Raw genomic sequence first — 12,201 nt, 5'->3', positions numbered from 1 at the left:
ACACACCAGCTGTTTGGAAAAATTCAAAAAATTACCACAATTGCAATTTTTTAAATTCAATTTAACACATTAATTCACTAGTTAAGTGTTAAGTGATCGTGTAAGCATAAAATTAAGTCGAACGCAACACACCGGGGGAATTTATATTTATTATTTTTATGCTAAAGAAGCCAATAACAACAAAATGAAATGCATTCAACTGCAACAACAGAAATGGGGTAGATACATTGCATAGATACACTTTGACCCGAAATAATAATAAGAACGTTGAATAAATTTTGAGTAACAAAAAACCCTTTTTTTGTAAATTTTTTTTTGTTTTTTAAATTAACATTAACAGAAAATTACATAATCAACAACGATATATGTGAGAGTGTAAAAAAATTGAAAAGAATTAAGTAGGTAATTTCTAAAAATATCTCAAAGATACTTTATTTTATTTCAATTTTCTTGTCAATTTTTCAATTTATTTTGCTTTGATTTTTTGTATCTTTTAACAAGATTCACTTTTTTTCAAATTAAAACCGCACATATAAGGATTTTATTTTAAACTTAAGATATTTATATGTAGCAAGTAGGTACCTATAAGATCTAATACTAATCTGCTAGATATACAGCGCTAGCAGCGGAAAAAGAAAGAACATCTATTCGCCGCGAGATCTCAACTCTAACTAAAAGTCTCTAAACGTCTTTTTTTTCAAAGAAAAACACCAACAACAAGAAAAAAAGTATCTTTTAGAATGAGCGAGAGTAAGCGACTATGAGTGCCATATGGATAGATAGTCTTGAGATTTAAAAAATTGAAAACGAAAAACAAAAAAAGATTCAGAGAGTCTCTATCTAGCAGATACTTGTAAATTATAACCTACTCAGAGTCTTAGAATAAGTAGGAGTTTTTTTTTTTGTATATGAATAAGTTCTATGAAGGCGTTTAAATTTGAAGGTCATCGATCTTAAGATCTTTCAAAAAAAAAAAAATTAAAAAAAAATGAATTAAAAATAAAAGAAACCGTTTGAGACACGCGAATTAATTTATTTTTACTTTCGATGAAAACGACGAATCGAACGAATCGAAACGCGGGTAGGTATATTTTTATTTTTGTCGTGTGCGACGACAACGACAATTCGAATGCGAATGTTAATGCTAGCAAAGAGTAGCAGCAGCAGAAGCTATAGCAGCGCTAGCACACAGTACAAGTAGTATACAATACCATTGCTATGCTGTTGTTATGATATGATGACGTTACTGCTTCTTTTTTCTTATCGTTTGGATGTTGTTGTTGATGGTGGAGGAAAGGAAACGGAAAGGCTATTTGGCGGTTAATATTTTAGAAGATACTTTTTGTTATGGTGGATGGAGTGGTTTGAAGTTTTTATGCTACAGTGTTTTGTTGTGTTGTAGTTTTAGTTGTAGTTGTATTCAGATTGGATTGGATTTTTAAGTTGTATTCGAACACAACACAACATGTTTGATGTGTGGTTTGATTTGATAAGAGCATTTTTGAAAAGGGTTGTCAGAGATGTTATATGAACATTTTATATTTTTAGTTCCAATAAGAAATTATTTGGTTTTGAATTCAATTTGCTTAGAACTATAATTTTATATATAAAAATATTTTTACCTGAAGTTTGTATAGACAATAACTGTTAAACTGAAAACGATGTTTGTCTAAACTCGAAAACACGTGCTTAAATTTTGGTTTTACTTGATTTAAGAATGTTAAACATTGGAAAAATAAATATCTAACCAGTTTTTGAAATCTTAAAGAATTTCGAAAAAAATTTGATTAAATTTGTGTTAATTTGCTGCATAAAAAATCATAGTTTTCTGAATTCAAATTACTAGATAAAACAAACAATTCGATGATAACTTCTTAAAATAATTGAGGTACACAAAAATTTCATTTCAGTTTTTATTTGCGATATGGGTACTTTAGAAGGGCTTATGTTTCTTAATAATCCTTTTTATCAACAAAAAAAAAAACGACTTCTATTATCTGCAACCTCTTCTTTTTTGGAAGTCAATTAAAAAAATTTTAGCTCGAAAAAATTATGTTGGAAATGATATTCATGCAGAGCTCTATTAATTTCTCGCAAGAGGCAGTAATTTTTCGATGGTGGAGGCTGGAATACGAACCCAGACCTCTGACGTCATCGCACTAAGCATTGAGCCGTTGGGTACTAAAATTTTTGAATTCGTAAAAAAAGTCAACCTCGCGATAATATGGCATTACAATGATAGAGAATGCCAAAAAAGTATATTCTGCAATTCTGTCACCAAAAATACTTTCAGACGAGTTTAATAAATCATAATATTAATTTTAATATACATTTTTTAATTAAAAAAAAAACATTTTTAGATTGTTCAATTTGAAAATTCATTTTTTTGAAAAAAGGTTGGGGAATTTTTTGGAAATTCGTTTTTTAGTGTATCTATATTTATATTTTCTTTTCTTATGTGAAAAATAACAAAATTATTTTCTTTTAAAACGGCTCCAGCGATTATCATGAATTTGTTTTAATCGTTTTTATTTATAAAAAATCAAATAATTAGAGATGATTGAGAAACTCCAATTTTTCTCATCGACTATTTTGGTCAAATTGCATACTAAACACGTGTAGTGCCACATGACCCTGGTGTGGGTCATGCGCTTTGTGTTTTTGTTCTGACCTATTTCAATGGCTCAGATGTAAAATAACATTTTTTTCTGAGCGCCAAGGCACTGCATAACCCCATCGGTGCGGGGGGGGGGGGCACAATTAAACTAAGAAAGCTAGGATAAAACATACATTAAAATATACTATACCACAAAAAAATATACTTTACAGCGAAAAAAGAAAACAATATCAATTTAACATTTTTTAAATATCAAATTAACATTTTTAAAATATGTATCAGCAAAAAATTCTCTATAAAATGTGTTTTATGATAATTAAAATATTAAAACAATGTTTTTATTATCAGGATGATATTTAAATATCACATTTTTGAAATTTTTTTTGATACCTATTTTATTATCAATTTTTCATATCAATTTCTCATTCCAAATTATTGAAAAATATTAAATAAAAAACAGTTAATTTGTACAAATTTAAAGGCGCTTTGTGTTTTTTTGATGTAAAATGTATGATTTACTGAAAAAATTTGATCGGCAATAAGATTTTACTTCACATAGTTTGGGAGAAAATAACAAAACAATTATAATCACCTATAATAGAAAAATAATATCACCACTAGTTTATAAAGACTATTCACCTAAAATTAAAAATGTCCAAATGATATGATAATCATATCAAAATTGATATTTTAATTGTTGGACGAATTTTGTGACTCAAAAATGTTAATTTGATTAAATTTTTTTTTCGGTGTAGCAATATTTTTTTAAATACACTCAACGTGTTAATTTTTTTGAAATCATTAAAAACAGAAATTATAAAACAATTTTTTTTTATTTTTGATAAAATTCCTTATAAAACCCAAATTATAACAATGATTCCTTTAAATTTTTGTTTTTAAAAGCTTTCAAATTAAAGCTACTTTTACCGTAACAGTAAGTACATGCAACCTAGTCGGGTATTTATCTGAGTCTTAAGGCTTTTTTTAATATAAAAAAATATGAAAAATCTTAAAAAAAAATTTAGAGAAAAGGAAAAAAAATGAAAAATTTGGTACGCTAAACTGAGGGAAAAAACGCAACGTAAAATGTAAAATGTTCAACGTTGATTTAATGTTGAAAAAATTAACATGAAACTTCTTCAAAATAAAATCAAAACAACGCCAACGTAAGAAATTTTTTTATTTTTGTCGGACTTCATCTTTTCTTGCATTTTATCACTCTAATTTTCAACAGTGAGATAGCACGTTGGTAAAGCATTCGCCTAATAACCCAAGAGTTGCATGTTCGATCAACAGCGACTGCCCATTTTTTCTATTTTTTTTTAATAAATTGATGTTTTTTTTAAGTTGAAACAACTTTGATTTAAAGATGTTTTATAACGCTAAACCACTTTAAACTAACGATGTTCTACTTCGATTTTAAAATTTTCGTCTTCAACAAAAACCATAAAGCCAGAAACTTCAAAATCGTAACATTTGTTGAGCTAGTCTAAAGCAATCACTTTAGTTTTCAAACAACTTTACAAATTGTAAAACAAATCAAAGCCAAGAACTTGTTAGACTTTTACATAGGTTTGAATTTTAGTCCAAACTTAATTTAAAATTTTTTTACCAAGTAATTTTCATAGAGAACCTTCTTGAACCGTTTCAAGGTTAGCCTTGGTTTTAGAATTAAATCAAAGAAACTAAAACCAACCAGTGCTGCCGTTTTCTAAGAAATGCACCAAGTGACCAATAGTAGTATATTTGACTGAAGCAGACTTTTATGAGAAGAAGTAATATTCAGCAATAAAAATAAGTAGGTATTGAAAATGGTTTTAAACTTATCACATAATGCGAAAAAGTGCATTATTTTATGTTTAAGAACAGTTGAATAAAAATAATGATTTGAGAACTACTGACCTTAATCCGAAAATTATACTACTTTGCAAAAAATAAAATTCCACTTCTTAAATCATCAATTTGTCTGATAAAGCTTAAACGTTAAACCTATTAGCTATGCTCTTTCTTATTCAATCATCACTATCACAATTTGTTGATTAATTTAAATATAGCTAATCCTGAATGAAGACCTCATCAAATACCTCTTTTCCATTCGTGTCTTTATTCACATAGCGCATGAGCATAAACATTACTATCACTGATTTTAAAATGCATCAATTCCATAAATCCATTGCAGCTAGATGCACAATCTTTGTATAATGTATAGCAACACATAATTTGTGTATACGTTAATGATCCCCAACATTTTCAGAGCCCGACACTATTTTCCTATGCTATAGAATTTATTTCGATTCAATCACACATCAGCTTGAAAAGAGAGAGAGCCTCATCTTCAATTCGTTCGTTAGTCGTCAGTGTTTTAAAAACTTGTGCAACAAGACCGATGCTGAGACTCAATTCAATTGGGAATTGAATTGTTGAAGCGATATCATGGATCTCGTTTGCCAGCTTCATGGTGGCAATTTGAGTAAATTGCCTGCAATGAGCCTCCTTGTGGTCATCCACGGGTAATTTTGTATCAAGCTGCGATATAAAAGTCTACTTGAATGAGGATTTGCTACTTTGAGTATCTAATGATCAGCAAAATGGAATGGCATTAAGTGAAGCTTGTATTGACAGCTTTTTGTGTAACTTACTTTAATAAATGAATGGCAAAGAATTGACATTATATTGGGTCAGTCATTAAATTTTTTATTAGAGTTCCTAGGTTTTTTGTAGTTATTAATTTTAAAATTTAAACTTGTGAATGAGTGATATTGAGGTCTTTGTTATTTTCTTTTTAGAAAAATCTTAACAAGAATCAATTGTTTTTTAGTAGACTTTTAATCCCAAGAATTAAAATAGAACCATCACTGTTTGCACAAATTTTCACTAAAGTGGTCACTGTGGCGTATATGTAACTTTTTTTTCTAAAAATGATTTTTTTTTTGTTTTGAAGAAAAAAATTAAATAATTTTATTGTTTCTAAGAAAGAAATCAAATTAAATCATTAAAATAACGTAAAACTGAGAAAAAAAATGTTTTTCTTTTTCAAACCGAATAAGCTTATTCCATTCAACTTCATTTGGTAAAATGATTAAGGAATAGCTATGTGTTTGAGATATAAGAAAAATAAGTATTAAAATTCTGGGCGCACTTAAATATTTCGGATGAAAAATTTTCCAAGTGAAACTCACATAAAGTTTGATAGGCATCAATTTTTAATTGCGTGATTAAAATTAGCTTGAATTCTTTCGAAGCGAAAGAATTCAGAACGACGTACTTGAGGGTACTACTATGTTAATCATGTTTTCGGGTCGCTGAATCCTAAATTCGAAGTCTATGTTTCCTAATGATTTCAGGTTTTCGAGATAACCTCAAAGAAGGTGTTCGTTTCAGGAAATGGTGTCTTTGATCACTTTTTGAGGTCATCTAAAAAAACCTGACTTGATCGAGTGAAACGGACTTCGGATTCGGTTTCAGCGACAAAAAAAAAACATATTATAAGCATATAGTCGCATCAGGTCAGTAAAAAGTTTATCAAGTAAATACTATTTTTGTATTTTTAAAGTAAAAAACGATAAAATATTCAGCGCAAAGTCCATAAAAAATCATTAAATTAAATTAAAAAAAAAACAAGATTTTATTTCCCCTTTTTTGGACCCTTTCTAATTTTTTTTCAGCGGCACCGCTTCCCCAATTTACTCTTACTTACTTACTTACTTTTACTCCTTCTTCAGCTCTGAAGCGATAGGGAGATTTTGTTGTTTGTTTTTATTTTGCAAAAAGTTATAGTCTAGAAATTCCCGGTTAAATAAAGAACGTCAAAGGAATTTTATTTTTCACTAGCAAGAACAACAGATTAACTTTAAATATGTATCTAAGTTTGTTTCCTTTTTAATGTTTTAGTCAAACTTATCAATGAAATAAATTAATTTCCCATCTTTAGTTTAACCTACGATGTCATCTGCAAATCCATCTTCATCCTCAAACAAAGAAAAAATAACACGGTGTAGCACTCAAAATATACGCGGGCGGAGACCTATCAGGTTTTGTAGAGCTAGTCGCACTGAATACGAAACGGTATTTGAAAATCCCCTAACACCCCCAAAATCTGGAGTTACGGGCAAAAAGCGGTTTTTTTGGACCTTCACCCATTGAAAAAATTATAGCTTCGACAATTTTTTACCCATTTTCGATTTTTTTTACAGTTTCTGATAGAAGATAAATATACCTTTTCAACAATGTATAGAACATGTAACTCGGTTAACCCACTTAGAATTTATAAGCTGTCAAAGTTCAAAAATTCCATTTTTTTCGTCATTTGCCCAACTTCGACATCAATTTAAAGTATATGTTTTCAAAACAACATGCTATTTAAAAAATATATTCTAAAACTACAGGGTGTCCCAAAAGTAATGGATCAAACGAAATATGCTGATACACCAACTTAAGGGCTCTCAGAATTTGGTAACTTGTTCATTCCAAATCCTTACGGTTTTCGATTTAATGCAGTTTTTCTGAAATTTCGAAAAATCCCGACTTTGCAACAGAATTTTGCTTCCTCCGCTCATTATAGATTTTTTTTTTTACAATTCTTTCACTAAAACATTGCCTAGTAATAAGAAATAATTAATTAATCAAAATATTTTTTATTTCATACGCCGTTTTGTTACAAATTAATTAACAGTTCCATGTTTTATAAAAATTCAATTTCTCACTTTTAATTCAGAGCAAAACCCTGAAAAAAATTTTTATGGTGTGACCCTGGTTTATTATTTTGAAAACTTGCCGTGTTATTGCAGTTTTCAAAAATGTATACAAATTTCCAAAGTTGAAATTAGAACTAAAGATATTACGATTTTTTTCAGAGAAAAATAACAAAGAAAAATAAACACTTTTCTCGACTGCTGTTTGTTAATTAGTCGAGTCAAATTAGACATAAAATTTGTAAAATCTCGGAATCCAGGGAAAGTCGATGCATCTGAAAAACGAGTATAGGGCTGCATTATAAAAGGGTCAAATAAGAAAGTTAAAAAAAAAAAATTTCACCGCTCTCGATTACAACAGTTTTTATGGACCGTTAACTGTCATTCCGTATGCAAGCGTCAATCGGAATTGCTGTCTCATTTTAGATTTTGATCAAACTTTGTAGGGATGTTCTCTAGGACTGTAAGGAAGCAAATCCATGATGATTTAATTTTAAGTTGCGTGGTTTCCCCGCTACCCGCATTCGAACTTTTTCAGAAGGTCATTTTTATGTTATTATAGCTTTGCGTCTACTAAAGATATCTTTTTGTTTGAAACGCCATTTTAAAGCTTAAGAGTAGTAATTTTTGAATATATATTAAAAAATTACGTAATAATTATCCCTGAATTAAAAATAATTTTTGAAAAACTGGTAATTTTGCTGATTTTTCATGGTTTTTGACTGGCTCCAGAACCTTGGCTATTATATGTAGGAAGCTTATACTTCAAAGTTTTGAGTTTTTTGAAAAAATATTTTTTTATACTATGATTTTTTACGATTTGACTAAAGATAGAAACATGAAACTAACAGTGTGTTAAGTTGAAACTTTTAACTTTAAGTCCTCTAAATAAAATTGTGTTATTTTCATATCTTCTAAGTGTACCGCTTGTTTGAAAATTCGCAAAAATGCTAAAAAGCCAAAAAAACCCCTACTTAAGGCTATGATTGCACTATGTTTGACATAAGATAGAAGCATGAAATTAATAGTATATTTAGTTCGTACTCTTAGCTTAACACACTGTAAGTTTCACATTTCTTCGTTTAGTCAAATCGTAGAAAATGACAGTATAAAAATTAGCTTTTTTAAAATACTCAATACTTTGAACTTAAAATGTTTACATAAGAAGTACAGCCTTATATCTATATTTAATATTTGGTAAGTATAAGCTTCCTACATATAATAGCCAAGGTTCTGGAGCCAGTCAAAAACCATGAAAAATCAGCAAAATTACCAGTTTTTCAAAAATTATTTTTAATTCAGGGATAATTATTACGTAATTTTTTAATATATATTCAAAAATTACTACTCTTAAGCTTTAAAATGGCGTTTCAAACAAAAAGATATCTTTAGTAGACGCAAAGCTATAATAACATAAAAATGACCTTCTGAAAAAGTTCGAATGCGGGTAGCGGGGAAACCACGCAACTTAAAATTAAATCATCATGGATTTGCTTCCTTACAGTCCTAGAGAACATCCCTACAAAGTTTGATCAAAATCTAAAATGAGACAGCAATTCCGATTGACGCTTGCATACGGAATGACAGTTAACGGTCCATAAAAACTGTTGTAATCGAGAGCGGTGAAATTTTTTTTTTTAACTTTCTTATTTGACCCTTTTATAATGCAGCCCTATACTCGTTTTTCCAGAGACTTTCCCTGGATTCCGAGGTATAAAGCTAATTTGACTCCACTAAATGTCTTCTGGAATAAAAGCCTCGATTTTTGTTTGTTATTTTTCTCTGAAAACCTCTGTTTTTTTGCATTCAAATTGTAATATCTTTCGTTCTAATTTCATCTTTGGAAACTTTTATACATTTTTGAAAACTACAATAACAGGGCAACTTTTTAAAATAATAAACCATTCTCACACCATACAAAATTTTTTTGCGGTGTTGCTCTCAAATAAAAGTTAGAAATTGATTTTTTATAAAACTTGAAACTGTTAATTAATTTGCAGCGAAATGGCGTTTGGAATAAAAAATAGTTTGATCAATTAATTGTTATTATTATATGCCAATTAATTGGCAATGTTTTTGTAAAAGAATTTAAAAAAACAAAAATCAATAATGGGCGTAGTAAGCAAAATACTGTTGCAAAGTAGGGATTTTTCGAAATTTCACATGAATTGCATTAAATCAAAAACAGTAAGGATTTGGGATGAACAAGTTACCAAATTCTGAGAGCCCATAAGTAGGCCAATCAGCATATTACGTTTGATCCATTACTTTTGTGACACAATGTATATCTATTTCCCAATCAATCGAGGTATTTTTTTTGAAAATCACTTAAAAATTGGCTTAGAAAAAGAAAAAAAATTTTCGATTTCAATCTAGATACAGAAATTCGAACTTTTAGGTATAAAACAAAAATGTTGTTTCGGCACGTAGTAGGATAACTTGGGCGCCAGGATTTGATAACGGGTTTTTGTAGAGGAGCTCAATACAAACATTTTTTTCTTTGGGAGGGGGGTCTATCTCTCCCCGTTTAGGTGGGAGGGGCATTTTTCTAAAAAAAAAATTATCAAAATAAAAAAATTATTAAAAAACAACGGCAACACTTACAGTAATAAATGATACCATTTCCGAAAGGAAAAATTGAACATTTGATTTTTTTTTAAATCAATATAATATAACCAATAGTTTTTGAAATAATCGATTTCAAAGTTAAAAATAGGCGAAAAATGTTTCTATGTTTCTATGTCTTCTAGTTTTTGAGAAAATTGAAAAATTATTTTATCAGATTTTTCTTTTTTCAAAATATTTTTTGTTTTTATTTGTTTTTATTTTTCAATTTTCTCATAAATTGTCGAAGCTATAATTTTTTCAATGGGTAATGGTCCAAAAAACCGTTTTTTGCCCGTAACTCCAGATTTTGGGGGTGTTAGGGAATTTTCAAATACCGTTTCGTATTCAGTGCGACTAGCTCTATAAAAGCTGATAGGTCTCCGCCCGCGTATATTTTGAAACCTCATTTTTGTAACACCGTGTAATTTTCGAAAATAATCACCATGCCACAAATATTACTGAAAAGTTGAAAAAATTCAACGCAGAAGAGAAATTTTTTGATATTGTTCTCTTGGCTAACCAAGATTGTATCAAAATTCGATCGCACAAAATGATCTTGTCAGCTTTTAGTGAGTATTTTTTGGAAATATTTCAAGACATTCCCACGACTTCGAAGATCAACGAAGTAAATATCAAAGACATCGAAGCTTCGGCTCTAAAAGTAATTATAGATTACATGTATTCAGGTTCGATTGAACTGAATTTGGAAAAGATTGAGATCATTTTACGAGGTGCTGTATTTCTTAGAATGAAACACCTTGTTGATGGTTGCATTGATTTTCTGTACAAAAATCTTAATAATAGTAATTGTTTGCATTGGCTACAATTGGCAAACGAACTAGATTTATCTGGGATTTATGAAAAATCTTTTAACTTAATTTACTCGAATTTCAAGGAAGTAACTAAAGGAACTGAGTTTTTGCTTCTGAGTGAATCTGAACTCAAGGATATTCTTTTTACTAAGAATTCTTGTAATGACTTGGAAGAGCAAGTATTTCTAAGTTTGGTTGCTTGGACTGAATATGCCACAGCTAAGCGACAACATCTTTTATTTGAATTACTCTCGTTGGTTCGCTATCAATTTCTTACACCAAAGCTTATCAGCGAAAATAGAAATTTGGTTTGTGTAAACTTTGAAAACTGTCAGTTGATTCTCAGTTGGCTTCATTTCCATTTGTCGCCAGAGTCTAGGACAGATGAAGAAACAAAAATTGCATTAATTTCGAAAACTAGCTCTGAGCTAAATATAAACTCACAAGATACTGAAATTGCAGTTGTTCATTTAAACGACGATTATGAAGCTGAAATACGAAGCTACAATCCAACATCAAAGAAATGGTCTGTAGAAAACCGATCAATTCCGTGTTCTGTACAAAAAATCGTATATAGCCCAATTGTGATTGACGAAAAACTATTTTTAGTAGGAGGAGCACTCAGAAACGCAACAGTGAAAAGCACTATTGAATGTTTAGATTTGAAAACTTTAAATTGGTCTGAGTTGCCCCCGATGCGAGTTGCTAGAAGTTCCAGTCAGTTGGCAAATTTAAATGGAAATTTGTGTGTCTTTGGTGGCTTTGCTGACTATGATTGTACCAAGTTTATTGATTCGGTGGAGATTTTCAATTTCTCATCACAACGATGGACTGATTTGGCAACACTTCTTCAGCCAAATGCAATACAGAAAATTGTTGGTAATAACGGTATTTTGTACATTTTTGATTTTCATTACGGCTGTTTGCAATGTTATGATGTCTCAACAAATAAATGGACTTCAAAGAAACTGCCTGTAGATGATGTTAAAGATGAATTCCGTACTATTGGGGACGATAATTTTTTGTATTGCATCATTGGTGTAGAACAAGCACCGGGAAAGGAATGGATTTCCTATAAGAATCTTACATTTAAACGTTACGATTTAACCAATGATACCTGGTGTGAAGTGGGTGTTTTACAAAAACAAGGACACCTTGGTCTAATGGTATCAATTAATGAAAATAAAATTTTGTTTGTCAACGGAAATGGTCATATCACAGAGTATGAACTTGAAACTACAAAAATCAAAAATATCCCTTCATCTGCAAAATATTTGTATCATGCTTGTATTTTTCCTTTTAATTTATAATTACGCAACTTTTTCGATACACTGGTAATAAATTTGTTTTTCTACTTTATTTTTTGTTTTAGTTGTTTTATTTTTTTTTATAAAATTGCAACCAGCGGCCACCCGCTTAGCTGAGTGTATTTATGAAAAAAATTTAAAAAACAAGTTAGGTAAAACTAAAAAAA

The 12,201-nt window shown here is 29.7% G+C and overlaps 2 protein-coding genes across 5 annotated transcripts in view; one reads left to right on the top strand and one right to left on the bottom strand.

The window, feature by feature from the left end:
- LOC129911333 (integrin alpha-PS2) overlaps positions 1 to 1,139 on the bottom strand; it is a 115,689-nt gene extending 114,550 nt beyond the window's left edge. The window contains exon 1 of one of the 4 annotated variants that reach the window (XM_055989093.1): positions 1,011 to 1,139. The gene's annotated coding sequence lies outside the window, so the exon portion shown is untranslated. Of the gene's footprint in view, positions 1 to 582; positions 903 to 1,010 lie in introns of those variants that run through there. The other 3 variants (XM_055989092.1, XM_055989095.1, XM_055989094.1) reach the window with 3 other exon arrangements.
- A 9,326-nt stretch (positions 1,140 to 10,465) lies between these two features.
- On the top strand, positions 10,466 to 12,037 carry LOC129909597 (kelch-like protein 1). Its single transcript, XM_055986671.1, has one exon. The coding sequence runs from the start codon at positions 10,466 to 10,468 to the stop codon at positions 12,035 to 12,037; it is 1,572 nt and encodes a 523-aa protein (XP_055842646.1).
- The last annotated feature ends 164 nt before the right edge of the window (positions 12,038 to 12,201 follow it).

Source organism: Episyrphus balteatus, chromosome 2, assembly GCF_945859705.1.
Source record: "Episyrphus balteatus chromosome 2, idEpiBalt1.1, whole genome shotgun sequence".
Classification (NCBI taxonomy): Eukaryota; Metazoa; Arthropoda; class Insecta; order Diptera; family Syrphidae; genus Episyrphus; species Episyrphus balteatus.
The sequence above is the reverse complement of the archived record's forward strand: the minus strand, read 5'-3'. Positions and strand labels throughout refer to the sequence as shown.